Genomic DNA, 21,561 nt, shown 5'->3' on the forward strand with positions numbered 1-21,561 from the left:
GGAAAGTTCACGTCATTCGTGGACTTTAGAGGACACTGCTGCTTCCAAAGCTTATTTAAGCTGTCAAATCTGCTATTGTGCTTTTGCTAGAAGAACCTGCCCTTTTTCCGACCCATGCTCCAAACATGACAGGCATGTCCCCAGTCTGGTCTGACCACTTGCTGGAAGAGGTTCCTCCACCTCCAAACGCTGCAGAGCTCAGTCACAAAGACTCCATCTCATATGTCAGCGCAACTACTCCAACAAGCAGACAAAAGAATGCTTTTAGCCTTATCTTAACGTCACACCAAAATCTATTTTCCTACTAGTGCTTCCTTGTTTGGATTTTTTTGAAAAAGGGACTTGCACACAAGGAAATCAGAAAACGCAGATCAATCCAGTCGTGTGCAGGAACATCGGAGCTCTCAACATGTACGCACCACCGCCACCACAGCCTCAAGGTAAGCTTGATGAAATGACAAAAATATATGCAAAAACACAAAAATGTTTGTGTAGAAAACATTGTATAACTTGATTGGATGGATTCAGCAGCTTTCTGTTGTTTGAATATGTTTTTTTTATATTCTTTTTATTCTTTTTTTTTGCGTAGGATTTGCTCTTTCTAGAGTAATATCTAAATAATAGATGCATTTAGTTTATTGGTATTAATCCACAAACTATAGCTATGAATATCAAATGAATGGAATCTAATATTTGAGAAGCTCTGAAAAACAACATATAAATCAGATGAATTAGCTTAATTAAATTGTCTTTCTTTCAGTTTAGTTAAGGTGCTTTATCTGATTCTGCCCTGTTGACTTTATTTTGCTTGTTGCCTTAGGAGCAATAGTTCTTCATGCGATGATGCCTCAATGAAGGAATTTAATAATTGGCCGTCGCCCAGTGTCAGTTGGGAAAAGCTCCCCTTAACTCTGATCTGGACATAGCAGGAGTTGATGACAGATGGGTTTATTTTTGTGCATGGATGATTTCTTCCTAAATAAAAAATAAAAATAATAAAACTGACATCTGTTTGCCTCACTGCTTCGGGATTTCAGATTTATCAGACATGAAAATGAGCAAACACAATAACTCATTGTTTCAGCTTTTACTTTGACTTTTTTGTAATAAACTTTTATGATTACCTCAATAGAGGCCAGTGCCTTTTATTGAATAGCTGGTCTAATATGACCATGCTACCATATTTTAAAGCCCAACGGCTAAACTCAGACAGAAAATCCCCTCAAGGTACGTAAACTGCCAGGTAACCTTCTACTTAGAAACCTCTAAGGTCCCACAACTCTTTAGTTTAAAGCTTTTTACTACTTTCCTCAAAGGGCTTGTCTCTCCAAGGATAGCTGGAACCAAAATAATAAAAACAAAATCAGGGTCTGTAACCTGAGGGTCCAGAGTCACAAATCAAATCAAACTTTATTTGTATAGCGCTTTTACAACGCAAGCTACTCAAAGTGCTTTACATAAAAACATAATCAGATTTAAAGACAAAAGGACAAGACAAGCAAATATTTTTTAACCCCCCCCCCCCCCCCCTTCACACACACGCACCTATACACACACACCATGATAAAAAGAATGATGAAATGATGCAATGGAAGAATGGCTCCTTAACCCCTCAACTGTGCCTGAAAACATAAAATGATAGTAATTTTATATATATACATATTTATATATATATATATATATATATATATATTTGAATTTGTGATTAAGATGCTTCTATAGCAATGAAATAAACTGTAAAGTTTTATACACCACTGCCGACATTACACTAAATCAAGTGGCTATGAATTAACAACCAGTGAATTCACAGGTTTTAAATCTTGACTAAAACTTTAGTTAAAGTCTAGAAAAAGTTGAAATCACATATTCAGGTTACCAGCAGTAAAAAGAGGATGAAGACACACCAAGGTAAACTTAAGGGTGAATAACAGGAGAAATGACATTTTTGACTGGCGTTGCATAAGATTTCAATGAAAAACATTTGCTGCCGTAGGATGATCCTGTCCTGCACATTTTTATATTATATATTTTTTTAATATAACCTTTTTTCAAAAGTACATGATTTTTTAGTTAGTAAAAAAAGTAAATTTTCTTTTTATATTTCTGTTTTTATCATGACAAAAACAAACAAACAATTGAATTAATATGAACTATAAAAGTAACACAAATACAAAGCAAAGTCAATTTTTTAAAGGGTAAGTACGACTTTCAGCTTCATCTGGGTTCTGGACATGGAGAAATGGCTCGTTTTGTTTTAATGGTTGCTGATTAACCCTAACCCTAAACATTGATTTAAATATTTACAATGAATACATTTTGTATGTTGCTTCAGATTCTTTGTAGTGTTTATCAAGTTAGAAATACAGGAGAAATATAAAACGTGTCAGTTTTTCTTACTTTTGTATAGTAATTGTTAAATCATTCTATTATCATTACTTTTCATTCATATTAATTTTATTATTACCTTTTTTTTAAAGAGATCTAAAAACTGCAAATGGTGATTTTTTTTCCCCACACATTCCGTGACTTTCCTCGCTTTTGTTTAAGACTTTTTCAGCTGACAAAGTATTGAGTCACTATGTTCCATAGTTATCTTACGGTTGCCATACTTTGCTAAAGGTAAAAATAGAACAAAACCTGCAAAGCCCAGAAAGAGCTTTGTCATGCTTACCGCTCAAGGTGACGACACAGGAAAAACTAGGTATACATGATAAACACTGCAGGTTGTAATTAGAATTTCTTGAGAATTTCTTTTTTTGTTCTGGTTAGAGCTGAAACCTATTTTCTAGTTGACTTATTTTTATTTCCTTTATTTATTTATTATATTATTTAATATTTAAATTTACTGACTTAGTAAAAAAAGTAATCTAAAAAATGAGTTACAAGCGAGTCTCAAACCCACCAACCTGAGATGCAACAGTTAACTTTAAACCATCACACTTTGGCATTCATATTGAAGTTGCTGCAGCACATTTGCTTTGTCTTGAAGTAATAATAGTGTCACCACAGTTTTAATTTCAAGACAAAAAAACATTTTGTGCATTTTCCACTTTTCTTTTTGTATTTTACCACAACTCAGTTCAAATAAAACTAGAGATAGACTTGCAAAAGAACGACTTGTCTTAGATTAAATTCCACTCTATTGCAGGTGGAATATTGAAAGGACTTTCTGAATGGACTTCTTTCTCTTCATCTGAATTTAAAAATAAGACACCGATCTAAAGAGTGTCAGAGTTATAGTGTCTTAAAAACATTGTTCTTTTATTTCTAAAAAAAAAACAGAAAAAAAATTGACATTTCAGATATTTTTCAGTTACTTGGGATATTGAACGTTATGTTGACAATAGTCTGTGCACAATCGTTATATTCACAGATTTTGGGGGATTTTCCACCAAATACATATGAATCTAACACAAATTTACATTTGCAACCCTTCCCTGCAGGTTATCTGAAGGAACTTTGACCAGAACAAACAAGCTCAGTGTAAGCTTAATTCATGCCTACTGTCAGCTATGTTTCTTTATTTACCCCTGTCAGAAAAACTTTTCTAGATCCAGTTGAATACTGATAAACATTTTTATTTCCATTTATTTTTATTAACAGTAGAATTTGTTCAAATACGTTTTGTCAAGACAAGAAATAAGATCAAACCCACTATATTAGTGTCTGAAGCGTTTGGGAATGTGTTTTTTTATGGTAAATGGAATGCTAAAGATGTAAACCACAACAAAGACAGCCGTTCCAACAGAAAAATGTACAAATACATTTTGTTCTCTTCTGTTTTTTTTAAGAAACTATAACAAAAATGGGTTATTTATTTCTTACGAACAAACTTTTTGTTTCTGAATAGGTGTCACTTTAGGTTTTTCTTTGATCTTAAGTTGTTCTCACCTGGACTGAGTCTGTTCCTCTGACAGTGCCACACTGCATGGTGAACAGTCTACTTTTGTCCGGCAGGGATCATGGATGCCACAATTCAGGACGAGAGGAGGATTGTTCTGGTTGGAAAGACAGGAGTGGGAAAGAGTGCCTCTGGGAACACTATCCTGGGGAGGGAAGCTTTTGAGTCGGAGCTGTCTCCGTCCTCACTCACGGCCGACTGTAATAAAGCCAGAGGATTCATTGCTGGTCGGAAAGTGGCCATCGTAGACACTCCAGGACTGTTTGACACTAATTTCACCCAGGAGGAAGTGCTGAAAAAGATCAAGATGTGCATCTCTCTGTCTGCTCCTGGACCCCACGTCTTCCTGGTGGTTCTGCAGCTTGGCAGGTTTACCAAGGAGGAGCAGGAAACTGTTCAGATGATCCAGACCACTTTTGGTAAAGATGCAGATAAATATACCATGGTGCTGTTCACACATGGCGATCAGCTGAAGAGCCAAACCATTGAGGAATTTGTTTCATACAGCCCTGAGCTGGTTGCCATCGTACAGCGTTGCTTCAACAGGTACCACGTGTTCAACAATGAGATCAAAGATCCCGTTCAAATCAGTCAACTTCTAGACAAAATTGACATGATAACCAGGCAAAATGGGGGAGGTTTCTACACCAATGAGATGTTCCAGAAGGCAGAGGAAGAAATTCAGTTGCAGAAGAAGCAACATTCTGAGGAAACGAAAATAGAAAGACAGAGGGAGCTGGACCGAATCCGTACCAGATACTCCGGAACCACGCGCACCAGGTTAGAGTCTGAGGTGTACGGCAAATACGAGTGCGAGGCCCGACAACGAGCCGAGAGGTCCAACCGCTTCCTCGCCAAAGAATCAATTGCTGTATCTACTAACTCTGGGGCAGCCATTGGATGTGTGATGGGGATTGTTGGAGGTCCAGTTGGTATGGCATTGGGAGCTGCTGCTGGCGCTGCTGCTGGCGCTGCTATAGGAGCTTTGGTTGTGCGATATCCAGATCGTTGTCGTATACAGTAGGGACAACATGCCTCAGATCGGTGAAGGATAAAGTTTGCCGTTTTTACAACTCTACTGATTGCATGCACCTTTTTATTTTACTGATAGATTATTTTATTTGATTTGATGTTTGTAATGCTTCTTTAGGATTTTCAAAATAACTTTTCACTATTTTTTTGCCCCGACCCACATTGTAACCCATCTGTAATCCTGCATTCACACCGGCCGCTCATGATGCGTCTAAGAACACGTTATATGCGGTTTCATGAACGCGCATTGAAGTTGTGGTGTTCACACTGGACATGCAGTAAGCGACAGAGAGGGGGATTCTTCTTGTTTTGTTTTTTTTACTGTTTACTAGCGCTTGTCCACCCGAGTCCCTGATTGGTCACAGTGGCGCGTTCCAGCGATTAAGGGTGAAGAAGTTCAACCAAACTTTCAGCACGCGATCAATCAACGCCTGATTTGTTTGCAGAGCTTGTGACCAGACTTAAAAACGTACGTAGCAATGCACAATCATGAACGTTCCGGATGTGGAAGCCTGAAATTCTGAAAGCCTACTTTTAATTGGAATTGACCACTTAAAGGCGAGTCAACACAGCCAGTGTGAATGCAGACTGAGGCACAAAAGGTTCTCCTTGGGTTTTCTTTCTTTGTATAAAAATCTTCTGTATCTTTGATTGCAAATATGGAAAAGAAACCTACATACTACAATAATCAATGTGTTTTGGTTGACTTTTGACTCAAATATGGATATGGTCAACAATGATTTAATTGTGAGGGTTTGTTTTTTATTTCTCTGAAGTTCCCTCGTCTTCTGTAAAATAACTCCTAATAAAGCTAATGCATAAAATGGCCGATTTCCATTTCTTTGTAATCGTATGTTGAGTTCTGCTGTGAAGTTTCTTGTCAAAGATCCCACAAATGTTGCACTTTTCAAACTGCAGAGTTGGAATTCACTGTTTAAAAAAGAGAAACCAAACAATTCAAAATGATAATAGTGACACCAAGGAAATCCCTGTTTTTTGTAATTCCAGGGCCTAAGAAGGAGAGCAATGCTCTACGAATCGTTTTGGTGGGGAAGACTGGAGCTGGGAAGAGCGCCACAGGAAACACCATCCTGGGAAGAAAAGCGTTTCACTCCCACTTGTCCCCGCGTTCCCTGACAATCGACAGCAACAAAGCTTACGGACAGATCCAAGGCTCCAATGTCTTGGTGGTGGATACTCCAGGGCTTTTCGACACAATTTTGGACGAGGATGTTCTCATGAAGAAGATCGAGAAGTGCATGGCTCTGGCAGATCCTGGTCCTCACATCTTCCTGTTTGTTTTAAGGCTTGGAAGGTTTACCCAAGAAGAACAGGACACCGTCAAGATGTTTTTGGAAAGATTTGGGGAAAGGGTCTCCAGATACTCGATAATGCTGTTCACACATGGCGACAAACTGAAGAGGCAAACCATTGAAGAGTTTATCTCAAAAAGTGAGGGACTCACCGAGATTCTGTACTCCTTCTCAGGTAGATACCACGTATTCAACAACGAAGCAGACGACGCAGAACAAGCAAAACAACTGATGGATAAGATGATGACGGTGGTTAACGAAAACAAGGGAAGGTATTACACCAACAAGATGCTGGAGAGGGCCAAAAAAATCTTAAACAAGAAGAAACAAAAAGCTTTAAAAGAGAGGAAGATGATAGAGAAACAGAGAAGGAATACCATGAAAAATGAGGTGAAGACAGAGATGTTACTGAACGGCCAGAGAGTAAAAAAGAACAAATGCGTGGTGCAATAGGAATCCGAAATGCTCGCATTTCTGAGAAAAAAAAACAATTTCATGAGGATGAGGTGACCATCACACCTGTAACGCAGGAGGAATTTGTGCTTTCATTAACTTTAAGGACAAACCAAAGGACCTTTGTGCTCTTGAAAAATGTATGGCCCCGAGGGACATGTCACACCACTACCCGAGGAGAGAAAAAAGTAGCATAACTGTCCTGTTCTAGAAAGGTTTCTCCAGCTTGTACCTAATTGTTGTGTTGCTCATTTAGGGCAGGGGTGCCCACACTTTTTCAAAATGAAAGCTACTTTTGAAAAGCCAGTTCCAAAAGATCAACATATAGCCCTATAATTATATAATATAATATCTTATAAAATCCCAATTTGAAGTTTTCATATTTAGATACATAAATACACAGACTTCACATGAACAGCTGATTTTAAGGTGAATCAAACAATCATTTTGGATTAAATTGATAAACTTAAATTGATGAACATGTGAGAAAACATGATCAAAAGTTCTTGTCATTTTCCCCTTAGCAGCTCGTTGTATTGGACCCGTGTGTTTGCCGTTGTCACGTCAGCACATCACAAATGTTGCGTGTTCGTTCTGTTCAAGGTTGACCGGCCTTGGGCCAGTTAAGGCCAGTTACATCCACGGTTAGGAGTCTGACATTGAACGCTCACATCTTTCTGAAGCTTAGGAGGAAGAAAACCCCCAAATCTGCTAGTGGAGCATGGTGTAGATGAATATGCATGTGCAGTGACCATTCACTGCATATAGAAACTGGACAAAGCCTTCCCACCCCCTTCGCATTCACAATAAGAATTTATCTGCTCACTCCAAGAAGCCAAAATCCCTTAGGGTTTAATTGAGAGATAAACAGCTATTACTATGTCATTCTTTTTGTCAGAAAAACCATTTTGCTCTGATACCTTTTTCCTTAACATATTCTTGCTAATTTTATTTTTTTTTTTAATGATGCGTTTTCTTTATCCCAAGTTATTGAATTTATAAACTGACCGACCGGATGCTTCAGTAGAAGCTTGTGGTGCCCGCTGGCCCCCACCTCGATTGACAGTTTCTCCTGAGCCTCCTTTAAGTGGTAGGGGTGTGGTCCTTGACCATGCTCATTCCTGACTGGTGATAGCAGTTACCATAGAAATGCTGACTCAAACCAATCACTGTCATCTGGCGAGGTCCATATCGTGAAGAAATGGCAACTGAATTGACTTTATAGTGCCGTTTTTTTGATGGCCTGTGATATACCCACACTTCCTGCGCAGACCACCAGTTGATTGAATCAACGTATTGGGCACCCCTGATTTAGAGGTTGTTTTCTTACGGAGTCAATCACTATTTTACTTTACACTTTCTCCAAAGTGTAAGTTGTTGTTGCAACTAGATTTTGAAATAACCCTTCAGTGATCTCAGTGGGCATTAGTGACACCTCCAGCATGAAGGTTGGAGAAATAAAGACTCTTCAACACCTTCAGTCAAGATTGTGACTATTTCATAAGGACTTTTATGATTTTTGTCTTTTACTTTAGATTTTATTACTCAAAAAAAAATTTAAAACCTTGATGCTTTTTTTTTCTTTTCCTTTTTCTATGTGAAGAAGCAAAAAAAGACAATCACAAATGACAATGAGATAACAAATACGTGTTTAGAGCAAAGGGACATTTGACCCTGTTGTTTGTATCTCATATCTGAATGTCTGCTGACCTGACACTAAACTGCTGACACCATCATCAAGGATTCTGACAAACAGCAGGAGGGTCGGGATCAGAGATCCCAGAAGCTGCTGACCTGCACTGGCCTTGGATTGAGGTGACACTGTCAGCAGACTGGAGTTCAACAGTTAACACATTATGAAGGGGGGACTTCTGTCAGTTACTTGAAAAACCAAATTAATTGGAAGCTATAAAAAAATTGAATTACACTCAAACTAGTTTAGCTATGCTTGGAATCCTTCCCAGTTTCTCCCTCAGGCTTGGGCTGAAGCCACATTCATGCTGACTCGTTAGGTCCTGTGGTGATTTTTAGTTCTCTGGCAAAACTGTCTTCATTTGGTGAGTGTGAAGGCTCAACAGAACCCTGGAGAACCACAAGCCAGAACTCTGATCTGCTTGAAAACTAGGGTTTTTCTTTACTTGAAAATGAACTCTGGTGCAATTCTTAAAAAAGAAGGGGACAAAAAGGAGGAAATGGCATCAGCACTGTGCATTACAATCATGGGTAAGAAAAAACAGTCCATTGCTTAACTGAAGTCTGCAAAGAGGTACATTACTAGTTAATAGAGGGCAAACATGATAAGCTGGTTTTTCTTTCTTCTGCTTTTTTACCATCAAGTTCAGAGTTTGTTGCTGGCAATGCCACACCCATACCAGCTGCTGGTGGAACAACATTTTTTCCTGGTCCTGTGTTCCTTCTTCGTCTTTGGTTCAGTCAGTCCTTCAAGTGTGTTTGAAGGAAAGCTAAATATTGGTGTAACAATGCACAATCAGTCCAGTGGAGCCAAGTCTGCAGGATAGTCTGGAAGCTAATGGCAAAAGACGTTCCTGCAGGTACTGACAGGAGAACGCCCATCCTTATATTTTAGTTTACCTTTGAAATTAAATCTGTAAACACTATTTTCCTTCATCTTCAACATATTTCACTTAAGAAAAAGTAAAAAGGTCTAGCTGCTGTTACCTTTGATTTGGTGCATTAGGTTGCATCTTGTTGAGAAAAACATCAGGAGATCATCTGTTAAAGTCAGCTGCCTTCATCATCATGCAGTAACGCCAACAGCTCTTTAGGGGTGCCACATAGCACCTTTTAGAATTTGTTTTTGAAAATTGCCTGATCCAGAAATGTATTTATGAGATGATTATTATAATTAATGTCTGCATAATTACTTAGACATGCAAAATGATGTAACCATTCTGCTTTTTTTCTTTTTTGTGATTAAAAAATACAAAAAAAGCTCAAACATAAATCACACTGTCATTTTCTTTTGTGGGCTAAAATATGTTTTTTTTAACCAATTGTTTTTTCCTCACAACATGAATCTACATTTGTCTTTTTGACACACACAGCATTGTAGCATTTCTCTTATGATGGCGGACATATAAGCTAGCCTACAAAAGAATTTCATATACAAATCGCATTTATGAGAATTCATTTATTTAAATCATGGTTTAGCAGATTAAAAAATATAATTTGAAACAGCTCTCAGTTGTGATGCAGCAACTGATATGGGCGGCCAAAGTCTCCCTTCTCCATTGTGATGTATTTACTTGATAGATAAAAGAACCTATTCCTCCTCTGAGCTGCCATGTGGCTTCAGACTGTAGCTCCGATATTGCTCGCCTTTTTTGTTGCACCACTAATGTTAGGTTGGGGCTGTGAAGAGCTGTAAGTTAGTGCGAGAGAGACTAAACAAAGGGATGATGGGATATCAGCGGAGGCTTACTTCTGCGCCAACTGTCCTGTCCAATAATCAGAGGCCATTTCTGATGAACTCAGCAGAAAGTTTACCCTAGAAAACGACAGATATTTTGATTATAGCTAAAACGGCATAGTTGTAATTAAAAGACTACTGGGGTTGAAAAAATGGAGTGGGACTTTAAATGAACTACTTTTCGCTAAGGGACACATTCATATCACACAGTGTATTTGTCACGAGGTGGCACTAAAATGTCACAAATGAAGTTACTTATGATCCTCATAAAACAAAGTATGTGGTATTAAAAGTTGTGCTCTTTGTACCTGTAAAAAATACAGATATGACTGTTTTCTTCCTCCTTTACTACCTTTTACGTGCTGCTGGTGCGGCGTTGTCATGTGACTCGGGGGCGGTCACGTGACGCGAAAGGGGTCACGTGGTGGAGCGCGGATAAATACCTGTTGAGCGGACGTCCCGCAGCTCCTAGTCCGGCTGTCAGGATGTGCTGGCGGCTGTCGGCGGTGTTTGTGGCCGCCCTCCTCGCCTCGCCGCGGTCCTCCTCCGCGGACACGTACGTGCTGAGCGACGACGGGGGGCTGGGGAGGGACTTCGACGGGATCGGGGGTCTGAGCGGCGGAGGGGTGAGTAACGTTCGGCTCCGACTTCCTGTTCGGTGCACGCGCGGTCCGTTGGCGCTTCTCACCGTGCTGCGCCCCCTTTCGATGCCTGCAGGCCACCTCCCGGTTACTGGTGAACTACCCGGAGCCGCACCGCAGCCAGATCCTCGATTACCTGTTCAAGGTGAGACCCGCCGCTGCTGAGACACGAAAAGGGAAAAAACGGAATTTGAATTATTGTCCCGTTTCTGCAGCCAAACTTTGGGGCATCTCTGCACATACTGAAGGTGGAGATTGGAGGAGACGGACAAACCACCGGTGAGTTTCTGCACTGACCAGGGGCGGAACTACATTGGGGGCGAGGTGGGAGGATGAACCCACAGAGATTAAACTGGATTCTTGGATCTCTTTATTTGTTTTGGTCTTCCACCCTGCAGTTCTTACTTGACACCCCTCCAAATTCTTCCCCCAAGTTCCACAGAAGCTTCAACCTCCCAACAGTTTTGGTGTGACTTTTCTGGGAAAGTCTATATCAAAAGATCAATAAACTTTAAGAATTCCCTAGATATGGATCAGATCAGCTGCATTCCACTATTTCAGTCATTGGCTAACTCATCATTTTTCTTAAGTAGTCACAAGAATTTCTGCTGCAGCTTTCTGTGGCATCAAAATTTTTTTTTTATTCGCTTGAATAAAAAACACTTGAATTGGAAAAGTCATGAAAACCACCCTGGAGGAGGGATCTCCAACATCATGGGTTTAAAAGCTTTGCTCTACTTCCAGATTCTTTTTTAATTTCTTAGTTATTTTTCTTCTTCCTTCTTGGAATTAGTGACCGTATATGAGAACTGGACTGAGTGACCCCTCCCCTCTGCATTTCAAACGGGGTGTACCCCCCTGGTTCAGAGAAGCCAAATCCCATTGAATTCTATAGACAACACCTATTATTACTCAGTCCTTTTGTTTTATTTTACATATTCTTGATAATCTTATTTTTAGTGTTTTTTTTCTGTTGTTCAAGTTATAAACTGGCCAATCAGATAAGTAGGTGATCACATGTCAAACGTTGGACATGATTGACAGATTTTGTGTAGCCCGCCTTGAGGTGGAAGGGGTGGGATGGTTTCCATGAGTGATGTCACACTCGCTCCCTCCAGTTCTTATACACAGTCAATGGTTTAAGTAAATTTGCCCAAGAAGACGAGAAACTGTGTTTTTACCATAAATCTCTAAAACATATCCATCCATTTTTACCCAAAGTAATTTTTTTATTTCATGGATTTGATATTAAATGCAATAAATCTCTTAACCTAATCTTAAGTTTTGAGGATTACTTTTTCAGGATTCAAAGTAACAAAGATTTGAATGTTTATTAATGTTGCCGATGGCGGGCTGAGCAGATGGAACCGAGCCGTCACACATGCACTATGAGGACGATGAGAACTACTTCAGAGGATACGAGTGGTGGCTGATGAAGGAGGCCAAAAAGAGGAACCCTGACATAGTTCTGACCGGTGAGCAGGACTTCAGGCGCTTCCGTCTGCTGCTGATGCACAACCAGAACTGGTCTCACCTCGGTTCTCCGTGCAGCTTTGCCGTGGTCCTTCCCCGGATGGCTGGGCCACGGAAAAGACTGGCCCTACGACTTCCCTGATGTCACAGCAAACTATGTAGTGAAATGGATCCTTGGTGCCAAGAAATACCACGACCTGCACATTCAATATGTCGGGGTAAATACTCTCAGACAACACTATTTCTTCAAAGTGCCGCTCCGATCACCTTTTGATCAATTGTAAAAGTGTTCCCAGTGGTCTTTCAATAACGATTATGCCATTTTTATCCAAAAATAAAAATATCTTGGACACAGTTTCTGCAGAGCGGCAGGAGCTCATTAGTTGTGGACAGGACCCCACCCTCCCTCCCCTCCCTGTTGTGGAGCGGAGCAGGGAGTTTGTGTATTTCCTACATCCCTAATGCGCTCTTATTCAAACTGCATTTATGTGTCTGCTCCTGATTTAGAACAATTAGAATAAAATAACTGCGGAAATGCAATTTTTGGCTTAATTTTTCTTAATACGTATCTTCCATCATGAGAAAAAAAAAGCTTCTAGTTAAAAATACCAAAAACACTTCCTGGTTTGTCATGTGATTTCTGGTTCCCTGTTCTGTCGTTTTGCTGTAGCAGCAGCTCTGTTTTAAGTTGTCAAAAGCTGAGGATGGTTGCAGTTTCTGATATTGATTAGCAGGTTCTTTAGCGAGTTTTGGTCTACATTTATGCATGTTAGATTGTTTCAGAAAACATTAAGACAGCCTAATCCCGACAGCATTTAGCACTTCCTCGTTTTCAGAGGTTTTTCCACTGAGAAACCACATTTATACTGATGACGGGTGAAGTTTTATGTTGCTCCTGCTGGAAAAAAGACGAGGGTCTTTCCCAGCTTCTAACCCCCCAGTGTCAATCCGGCTTCCAACACATTGGTTAAAGACCCACTCCAATCAAAATCATGTTTTTGGTGTTTTTAGCATGTTTTTGTGGCATTATTGTGTTTTCTGAGTATTTCTTTATTCAAATCAGGAGAAATGCATCCGTAGACGACTAGTTCCGCCTACGTCTTGGTTTTTTATACTCGTCTGGCTCCAAACTGTACGGCTCCAATACTGACCGCCATTTTTGTTGCATCGCTAATGTTGGGTTGGGGTTGGGAGGGGCTGTAAGCTAGCGGGAACGCGCGTAAACGGAGAGTTCTTGGTTATGGGTGATGGGAAGGGGAGCTGCTTCACAACAACCATATTGCCCAAAACTCAGAAGTGAATTTTAAGTGAACTCCTGCAGAAAGTTTGAACTAGAAAACAATACCGGTTTTCTGATTTTTGGCTAAAAACAGTTTAATCATAATTTATAAAAAAGACCACTTGGAAAGCTTTGAAAGTAGCTTAAAAGATGTTAGAACTGTCTTTATGGTCCTTGAAGTGTAACCCTTTTGTTTACAGCTTGATGATTGATAGTTCTTAACCCACGGGTTCTTCAAACATGTTAGATGTTCACAAAGACCCAAACTAAAAAAACAGCAGTGACAGCTTTCTCTGAGATTCAGAGAATAAAACAAAATCCTCCACATTTTTTTCCACCTTTAGATCTGGAACGAGAGGAATTTTGACGTCAAGTACATCAAGGTAAGGCCGCGCTTCGTCTGCGTCCTCCCTGATGTGACGGTGAGGAGCTCAGTCTGAGCTGAAGGGAAGAACAGCCACTCGCATTGAGCTGAGCCTCACCCACACGTTGCCCACCGTTCTCCCTGGGTTTGTTTGTTGCCAAGGTGCTGCGGAACATGCTGGACAGAGTGGGTCTGAAAGGCGTCGGCATCATCGCTGCAGACGGCGATTGGAGCATCGCAAAATCTATGATCTCAGACCCGTATCTTTATAACTCTGTCGACGTGATCGGGTAAGTACGGGAACGTTCTGGAACCGCCACCAGCGACTCCCTGAGCGCCCGCGTTTCCCTCGCCTGCCGTCTTTCTGCTTGAAAGGCCTCAGCTGAATGTTTGTGGCTGTTTTTCTGTGTGGAAGGCGACGCACCAGAGGGTGTGTGCGTCTCTTCCACGAAAGCAGTGCTTCTCAAACTGAAGCCTGAATTAGAAGAGTTAAGTGTCACCAGTTCATCTGCTTTTCCCAGAGAAAAGCTTTTTCTGAACTGTTTCAGGTCAAATGGAGATTGAGCTGCTAGAAAGGGAGAAGGCAGGACAGGTTTGAGGAGCACTGCACTCAGCCGAGCACGCTCACCGGAGGTGTGGGGTTTATGGTGTGTTGCTGCCATCATGCAAAGCAGGCTTTTGAGTCGGTTAAACTGCTGTTTTCAGCTCACTGGGCACCCTGTGGTTGTCAGGTTTACTAAACAGACGACATCAGTTCAATCTAAAAGATCGAAATGTACATAAAATGCAGAGAAGTTGCTTTAATAGTGACATCTGTTAAACCTCATGATGTTTAAATGATTTGCTGCTAATTTTCAACATTTCAACATCCACAGTTTGTCTTTTTTTTCCACAAAAACAACGTATTTGAGCTTCATTTCATTACTGGTTTCCAAAAATCTTTGTTAGTTTTCAGCTAACCCTTCGAAATCTAGAGAGTGACAGTTTACAACATGTAGTAGATGCGTTTTTACCACCTTTTGGTGCTTTTTTTTTATACTCAACGAACGTTTGACACAAGTTGGTTTGGAATTGAACTTCTGGCTGCATCAAATCTAAAACTTAAACAAAAATAAAACTGGGCTCCAGAAAAGAACCCTGAGGAACCCCACTGACTGTATAGGAAAACTGGACTGAGTGTGTGTGACGTCATCCATAAAAAATGATTTATTTTAATGAAATGAAGTCAATTCAGTCGCCGTTTTTTACAATAGGGACGTCGTCATGTTGGAGCCAGATGATGTCGGTAAGCCGTGATTGGTCTGAATCGGTCTGAGTCAACAACTCTCGCCAATCAGGAGTGAGCTTGTTGGAAGTCTATTTTCTAGTTAGAAGCGGCCCAAAATAAATCAAACACTTTGATGTGAGACAACCTGCTTTTGTTGAATGGCCAGTTTATAACTTAAACTTTCACTACAAAAAAATAAATAAATGAAGAACAGTTTATTCTGAGTGAGTAATAGCTGTTTACTTCTTGCCTTTTTGGAGCCAGCGAGTACTTCCTGTTTAGTTTCCCAGGGGGGAGGGGTCACTCAGTCCAGCTCACATTTACAGTCAATGGGAATCCTACAAGAGAAGAACGTCAGCAGAAAAGGTTGCTAAGCCGTGGTGAAGGTTTGACAGAGAAGTCCTTAACACTTCTTTTGTGGTAGTAGTACGTGACTTAAAACTGTCACAAACAATATTTGGGGGGAAGAGAAAACTAGAACTGAAAGTCTGACTGTCTACAAGTGATTTGGTATCAGTTTTTAAACATTGGAGCAGGAAGGCAAAGGCAGATCAGGCAAAATGTAAATAATCTCCAAATTTCAGCTGCTGCCTCAGAGAACTTCTCCACCACAGTGCCTGAAACGTGACTGAAGTTAGTTTTTATGACCGTGTCTGCTGAGCAGCCTTGGAGTTTTGCCTGATAGCAGCAAAGCCCGTGGATTTTCCAGGCTGTGAACGCCTGTTTCCTCTGCTCTCTACCCCCTGTATGGCTGACGGGCTGGTTCTAGCTGCTGCGGTACACTTTGGATAAGAGCGGTCTGGAGGAGGTCAGGATCATAGCCAGCGACAACCTGTGGGAGCCCATAGCTCAATCGCTGCTGCTTGACCCTGAGCTCAGTGGAGCTGTAGACGTGATAGGGTAGGAGCCTCTTGTGTGTGTGTGTGTGTGTGTGTGTGTGTGTCTTCTGCTGCACGGCGCTGTGTGATTTATTGTTGATGTTGGGTAACAGCTGATAAAAGCGGAGCCTGGATGTCCTGCCCTGTGCATTCTTCTGAAGAACAGTCCAAACTTCATATTTACCATCAGGAATTCTGGATGTTATCTCAGGAATGGAGTGGAGCAAATTTCCCCCGATTGGATTCAAGCTTTTGCTTGGTTGTGGGTGCACGGCAAAAATGTGTGCTGCTCACCCAAAGCCCGTGTTTTCTGACCTTCAGGGCTCACTATCCGGGTACAGTAACGGTCCCACAGGCCCTGAAGACGCTGAAGAAGCTGTGGGCATCAGAGGACTACAGCACCTACAACGATGCGATGGGCGCCGGCTGCTGGGCTCGCATCCTCAACCAGAACTACGTCAACGGACAAATGACGTCGTAAGGAAAAATATAAGAAACCCCTGATGCATTAAAAAGCAAGAATTCTGCTCTTTTTAATCTTATTGTACTACTAAATAATTTATCATGGTTCACTCCGACTTTTTTCTTATTTGATTTGTTTAATATCTCCCGAAAAACAGAAAAATCTGGTTGTTTTAATGCAAATGCTAAAACTCAAATAATAAATGAAAGCATACTGCATTCAATTGAAAAAATTTTTTTTAAAGGTGTTGTTCAATCTTTTATATTTTAAAAATATCTTCAAAAATAACAACAAATTGTAAAGATTTGTTCATTCATTCATTCATTTGTCAATGAATGAATGAATGTAAAGATTTGGTTTTTGTGAATTAAAAAAAAAAAGATTTCCTGAAAAACAAACTTTTTTTTCAAAGATCAAATTGCAGGGAGTGAGCAGACGAGGGAACGTCTACAAAGTGCAGTTCTCCGAGAGTCGTGGTTTACTGTTACAGTAAAAAAGGTCCAGGTATTTTGATGGTTTTGTGTCTGAGATTTAGTTTTGATTCATTTGTCTGTGCTGCTTCACTTGCAGGCGGCAAAGTCTATCAAAATAATAACTACCGTAATTTCCGGACTATAGAGCGCACCTGATTATAGGCCGCACAGTGTCGCTGCTTCATCACAGCGGTGATCAAAAATCCCACACCGTCACAGCTCTATTCCAAACAGTGCCTGTGAAGCGGCAGTAACACAGCAGCAACATAGTAGTGACAGCACTAACAGGGCTGGTTAAAGAAACATACCAGTAAAAGTCACTGAAAACAGCAGTAACTTATTGGCGCGCCTCCTGTGCTCTGAAACCATGGAAGTCTTCCTCCTCAGTGTGGGATTGGAATAGCGTCAGATATTGTTCACCACACTTTCTCAGTCTCTCCTTCGTTGTCGCTGTCTGTATCACTCTGAGGTAAATTCACTCCTGAGTTTGCGCTGTCCTCTCCGTCATGCAGCAGAGCGGCTTTTCCAAACCCGTTGGTCATGGTGGATTTTTTCACACTGCTTATAATGATTGCTTTTCACTTGAAAGCTGCGTCATATGCATTTCTTCTTGCATTTTCCATGATGAGGGTCTGTTCATGCTATTCATTTACAAAGCAGGAATTTATATTAAACTTGCGTCTTCCTCGACACATATATCGTATTCCCCCTGTCTCACTCTACCCCTTTCTGCTCGAGCGCCCCCTAGCGGCCGTTAGAAAAAATGTAATAAAAAGAGGAAAAAAATGCCTAAATTAGCCGCATCATTGAATAAGCCACAGGGCTGAAAGCGTGTGACAAAAGTAGTGGCTTATAATCCGGAAATTACGGTAGTTGTAATTCGTTTTCTGCATCAATACAAACAAAACTGAACCATTCATCCTGGACACGGACACGTTGTGGCTTTTGGTCAGCTTATAATTGTCGATCAGCTTGTTGTTTTCTTTTTTTATTAATGTTTCTACACATTTGCTTCTGCAGGGAGAATAATTGTATTTCCTTGATAAAAGGAACACAGACAACAGTTTTATCAACTGACTTTTCTCAATATATCACCTGATGGATCAGCAAGGTGTGAAGTCGAAGCCTTTCAGTCCGGTTAACTCTGATTTTGCTGCAGAACCATCTCCTGGAACCTGGTGGCCAGTTACTATGAGGAGCTGCCGTTCGGCAGATGCGGTTTGATGACGGCTCAGGAGCCCTGGAGCGGAAACTATGTGGTCTCTCCTCCCATCTGGATCACAGGTATTCCAGCTTTACCCATCGCTGCAGCGCCAGTTGTGGATCAACCCTTTTCCGCTAACGTGGATCTTTTTTGTATGCTGAAGCCCACACCACCCAGTTCACACAGCCAGGATGGACGTACCTGCGGACTGTGGGACATCTGGCTCAGGGAGGAAGCTACGTCGCCCTGACAGACGGCAAAGGAAACCTGACAGTTGTCATCGAAACCATGGTTGGGGTTTCTGTCATGTTTCAGCTAAAAGTATCTGACACTGCGGTCTTAGGAAACTCCAATTCATGTTAAGCTTTCTGGGTTCTTGTTCAGCTCTCCTTTAAGTAGAAACAAATGATAAAACGCTTAACATTAACTGGCACGAGAACATTAGAAACAATAGATACAAACTCTTTTTTTTAATTATTATTATTTGCGATATGCAAGATCAACACAGGATGAACAATCCCGTGAAATGCTTGAGATTGCAAGAACTGTATGACTCACTAAAGTAATCAAGATACTTATATCATGCAATAATAGTAGTACCTTGCTGATAGAAAATAAAATATTGAAGCTGTAAATAGCCTATTATGCCCCCCCCCAATGGCTCGCCCTAACTGGCTGAGTGGTGTCACATGCCCCTTTACACCCCCCCCCCGTAAATCAAACCTTCTTTTGATTCAAAATATCGATGCTAATTACAATAAACTTGGTAGGATTTTATTTGAAAATGGCCAATAAAAACAAATTATTTTCACCTTAAACACAGTTGGATCAAGACTGTTGCCCCCTGCTGTCCATTTAAAGAAATGCAGCCAGTAAACATGCCTTCTTGTGAGGCTGCTGAGTGATAAAATGCACTAAAAGAGAAAGTTGAACATTGCAGGAGGTGTCAATGAAATAAAGTTAGAGATGCTGCAGCAATAACCGGACAGACAAAAGGTGACTCTGCTGTTTCTTTCTCAGACTCATGATCATTCTGCCTGCATCAGACCTCCTCTGCCTGCGTTTAACCTGACGTCTCAGACTGCAACTTTCAACCTGCGAGGATCCTTTGTAAGTTCAGATGAGCTCCACACGTCTCTGTTGCTGATGAACCCCATCACCTTCATCAACTGCTCTGCTTTCTCCCAAGGCTTCCATAAAGGAGCTCCAGGTGTGGCGATCGCAGTTCAACTTCAAGACACAGAAGCCGTCCTTCTTTGAGAAGCTGACTGCGGTGAAGGTGAGGAGAAACTGAATCCCTGCGAGGAAAAGGAGGCGGGATTACACAGCTTTGTTGTGCCGATGACTGCAGCTGGTAAACGGGTCGTTCACCCTGGATCTGGCTGAAGATGAGGTTTACACACTGACCACCGTCACCACAGGGAGAAAAGGCAGCTACGCTGACCCGCCGCCCTCAGCTCGCTTCCCTAAAGCCTACAAGGACAACTTTGATGTTCGTAAGTTCAAACACGTCCAACGGGCTGCAATTCTTCTGGTTTTCACTGGAGAAATGCCTTTAAAATTAAAAGCACCAATGACTTTACACTTATTAAAATAAAAGTACATGGCGCCGCTCTGGTGGCAGTATGATGTAATGCTTTTGGTCCTGCACCTTTTGCTTTTTTTTCTGTTTTCCTTAAATTAAGAAAAAAAATTCTGTATATAAATGTATTTTCTATTTTTCTGTTTTCTTTTCTCATTAAACTATACTTTTCCTTTTAAGATTTTTTTTGCTAAAAATATTGTATTTACTGAAATATTATTCTTTATATTAAAAAAAGGGGGAAAAAACAGTAGAGTTCTGTTTCTGCAGGTGTCTCACACTTGAAATGTTCTTTCTCCGTTTCTGCAGAAGACCCTCCGTTCTCTGAGGCTCCAAACTTTGCTGACCAGACTGGCGTGTTTGAGTACTTTGTGAACACCACTGACCCCGGACCGCACGTGTTCACCATGCGGCAGGTCGTCACTCAGAGACCCGTCACCTGGACAGCCGATGCCGACCAGACCATCAGCGTCATCGGAGACTATAAGTGGTGAGGCGGTGATCCGGAAAGTTCCGATTTTTTTTTTTTTTTATTTATTTAGATTTTTACGTTTCCAATGTTTGTCTGGATTACAGGCAGAATCTGAGTGTCACATGTGACGTCTTCATGGAGAATGTTAAAAACGGTGGCATATTTGTGGCAGCCAGAGTTAGTAAAGGAGGCCAGGACGTGCGGCGTGCCAAAGGCGTCTTCTTCTGGGTTTTTGTTAATGGCACCTACAAAGTGACCTCAGATATTGGTGGGTGTGGTCACTCCTCACTGCAGCACAGATGTTGAAACGGCTTCATCTTGAATGACCCTCGTTTCTGTGCACGTAGGTGGGCAGGCGGTGCTCGCAGAGGGGAAGTCCGGGACTGAGGCATTTACCTGGTACACATTATCCCTGACTGTGGAGGTGAGTTCAGACATAATATTCTGAGAATATAAACTACTACAGACATTCACAATGTCCCCTCCCCTTCAGGGCCAGAAAGCCACCGGGATGCTGAACGGAAAGGTGCTTTGGACCAATAGCGTGCAGCTGCAGCCGCCGAACGGCTGGGCGGCCATCGGAACCGCCTCCTTTGAGCTGGCCCAGTTTGACAACTTCTCTGTGGTGGCGGAGTGATGAGGTCACATGATGAATACTTGACCTCTCTGAACATTTGTTGGGGAGGGGGTCTTAAAGAAGCAGGATGTCACCACTCTTCTGGCTTACAGGAAATGATTTTTGCACTGTGTTTTTTTAAGGGTTTGCTGCTTTTTTAAGATGAATGTGATGAAAAGGTGATGATAAAATTCAAGTGTTTGTCTACCATCACTTTGCACATCATGCGACCTGACTCATTTGACCTCAATCCTGTGACCTGAACTTCTCAGGAGCTGTTGGTTTTTTACGTTTTTTTTTTTTTTTTTTTTTACTGATCAAAATGTTTGTCTGTATTACTGATTTTGTTTAACAACTCTGATTTTGGGCCAATTTCTTGTTTTATCACATTGACTGTTGTTTTATCCTTTACTGTTTGTAATAAACATTGGTTTTCACCATTAAAAAGTGTACATCTTTTCAATTCCATTCGTGATGCACAGAATACAGACTGTGTTGAAGTAATCAGATTACTGATGGAACATTTTTTACCCCCAAGTAAAGAATTTTATCACAAAGAAAACACGATCAAAATCATGATTTTGTAAGAAAAGTTATAAGAAAATATTATTTTCAATGATTTAGATTTTAGTAGTAAAAAAAAATCCAGATTTTGAAGAGTCATAGTTACTCCTGCCATTTACCCGCGCTTCATTGAATTTCTTCACTTGAACATTCAGA

General features: G+C 41.0%; 2 protein-coding genes across 3 annotated transcripts; both read left to right on the top strand.

Moving 5' to 3' along the window:
- Positions 1 to 200: 200 nt before the first annotated feature.
- Positions 201 to 5,757, top strand: LOC101170968 (GTPase IMAP family member 9-like). The gene is made up of 2 exons (XM_020713711.3): positions 201 to 440; positions 3,958 to 5,757. Exons 1-2 carry the CDS (start codon positions 410 to 412, stop codon positions 4,923 to 4,925), a joined length of 999 nt encoding a protein of 332 aa, XP_020569370.1. The 5' UTR covers positions 201 to 409; the 3' UTR covers positions 4,926 to 5,757.
- A 4,549-nt stretch (positions 5,758 to 10,306) lies between these two features.
- Positions 10,307 to 21,288, top strand: galcb (galactosylceramidase b). Of its 2 annotated transcripts, none has more exons than XM_004082148.5 (17): positions 10,307 to 10,755; positions 10,847 to 10,915; positions 10,986 to 11,049; positions 12,132 to 12,245; positions 12,322 to 12,461; positions 13,867 to 13,905; positions 14,049 to 14,176; positions 16,353 to 16,508; positions 18,127 to 18,251; positions 18,335 to 18,462; positions 19,192 to 19,281; positions 19,361 to 19,450; positions 19,523 to 19,667; positions 20,063 to 20,243; positions 20,330 to 20,493; positions 20,573 to 20,649; positions 20,719 to 21,288. In XM_004082148.5, exons 1-17 carry the CDS (start codon positions 10,615 to 10,617, stop codon positions 20,860 to 20,862), a joined length of 1,995 nt encoding a protein of 664 aa, XP_004082196.1. In that variant the 5' UTR covers positions 10,307 to 10,614; the 3' UTR covers positions 20,863 to 21,288. The 2 variants fall into 2 exon arrangements, with proteins under 2 accessions (XP_004082196.1, XP_004082197.1); XM_004082149.5 differs by lacking the exon at positions 14,049 to 14,176 and adding an exon at positions 15,923 to 16,053.
- Positions 21,289 to 21,561: the final 273 nt, after the last annotated feature.

This window comes from Oryzias latipes, chromosome 22 (genome assembly GCF_053564925.1).
Source record: "Oryzias latipes strain Hd-rR chromosome 22, Olatipes_Hd-rR_3.1".
In the NCBI taxonomy this organism is placed as follows: domain Eukaryota; kingdom Metazoa; phylum Chordata; class Actinopteri; order Beloniformes; family Adrianichthyidae; genus Oryzias; species Oryzias latipes.

Bases quoted from the DNA above. Each gene is read 5' to 3' on its own strand.
- galcb (XM_004082149.5), top strand. From the start codon at position 10,615: ATGTGCTGGCGGCTGTCGGCGGTGTTTGTGGCCGCCCTCCTCGCCTCG. The intron at 18,252-18,334 runs GTATTCCAGCTT...TGTATGCTGAAG, and splicing joins TCCTCCCATCTGGATCACAG to CCCACACCACCCAGTTCACA. The intron at 18,463-19,191 runs GTTGGGGTTTCT...TTTCTTTCTCAG, and splicing joins CAGTTGTCATCGAAACCATG to ACTCATGATCATTCTGCCTG.
- LOC101170968 (XM_020713711.3), top strand. From the start codon at position 410: ATGTACGCACCACCGCCACCACAGCCTCAAG. The intron at 441-3,957 runs GTAAGCTTGATG...TTTGTCCGGCAG, and splicing joins ACCGCCACCACAGCCTCAAG to GGATCATGGATGCCACAATT.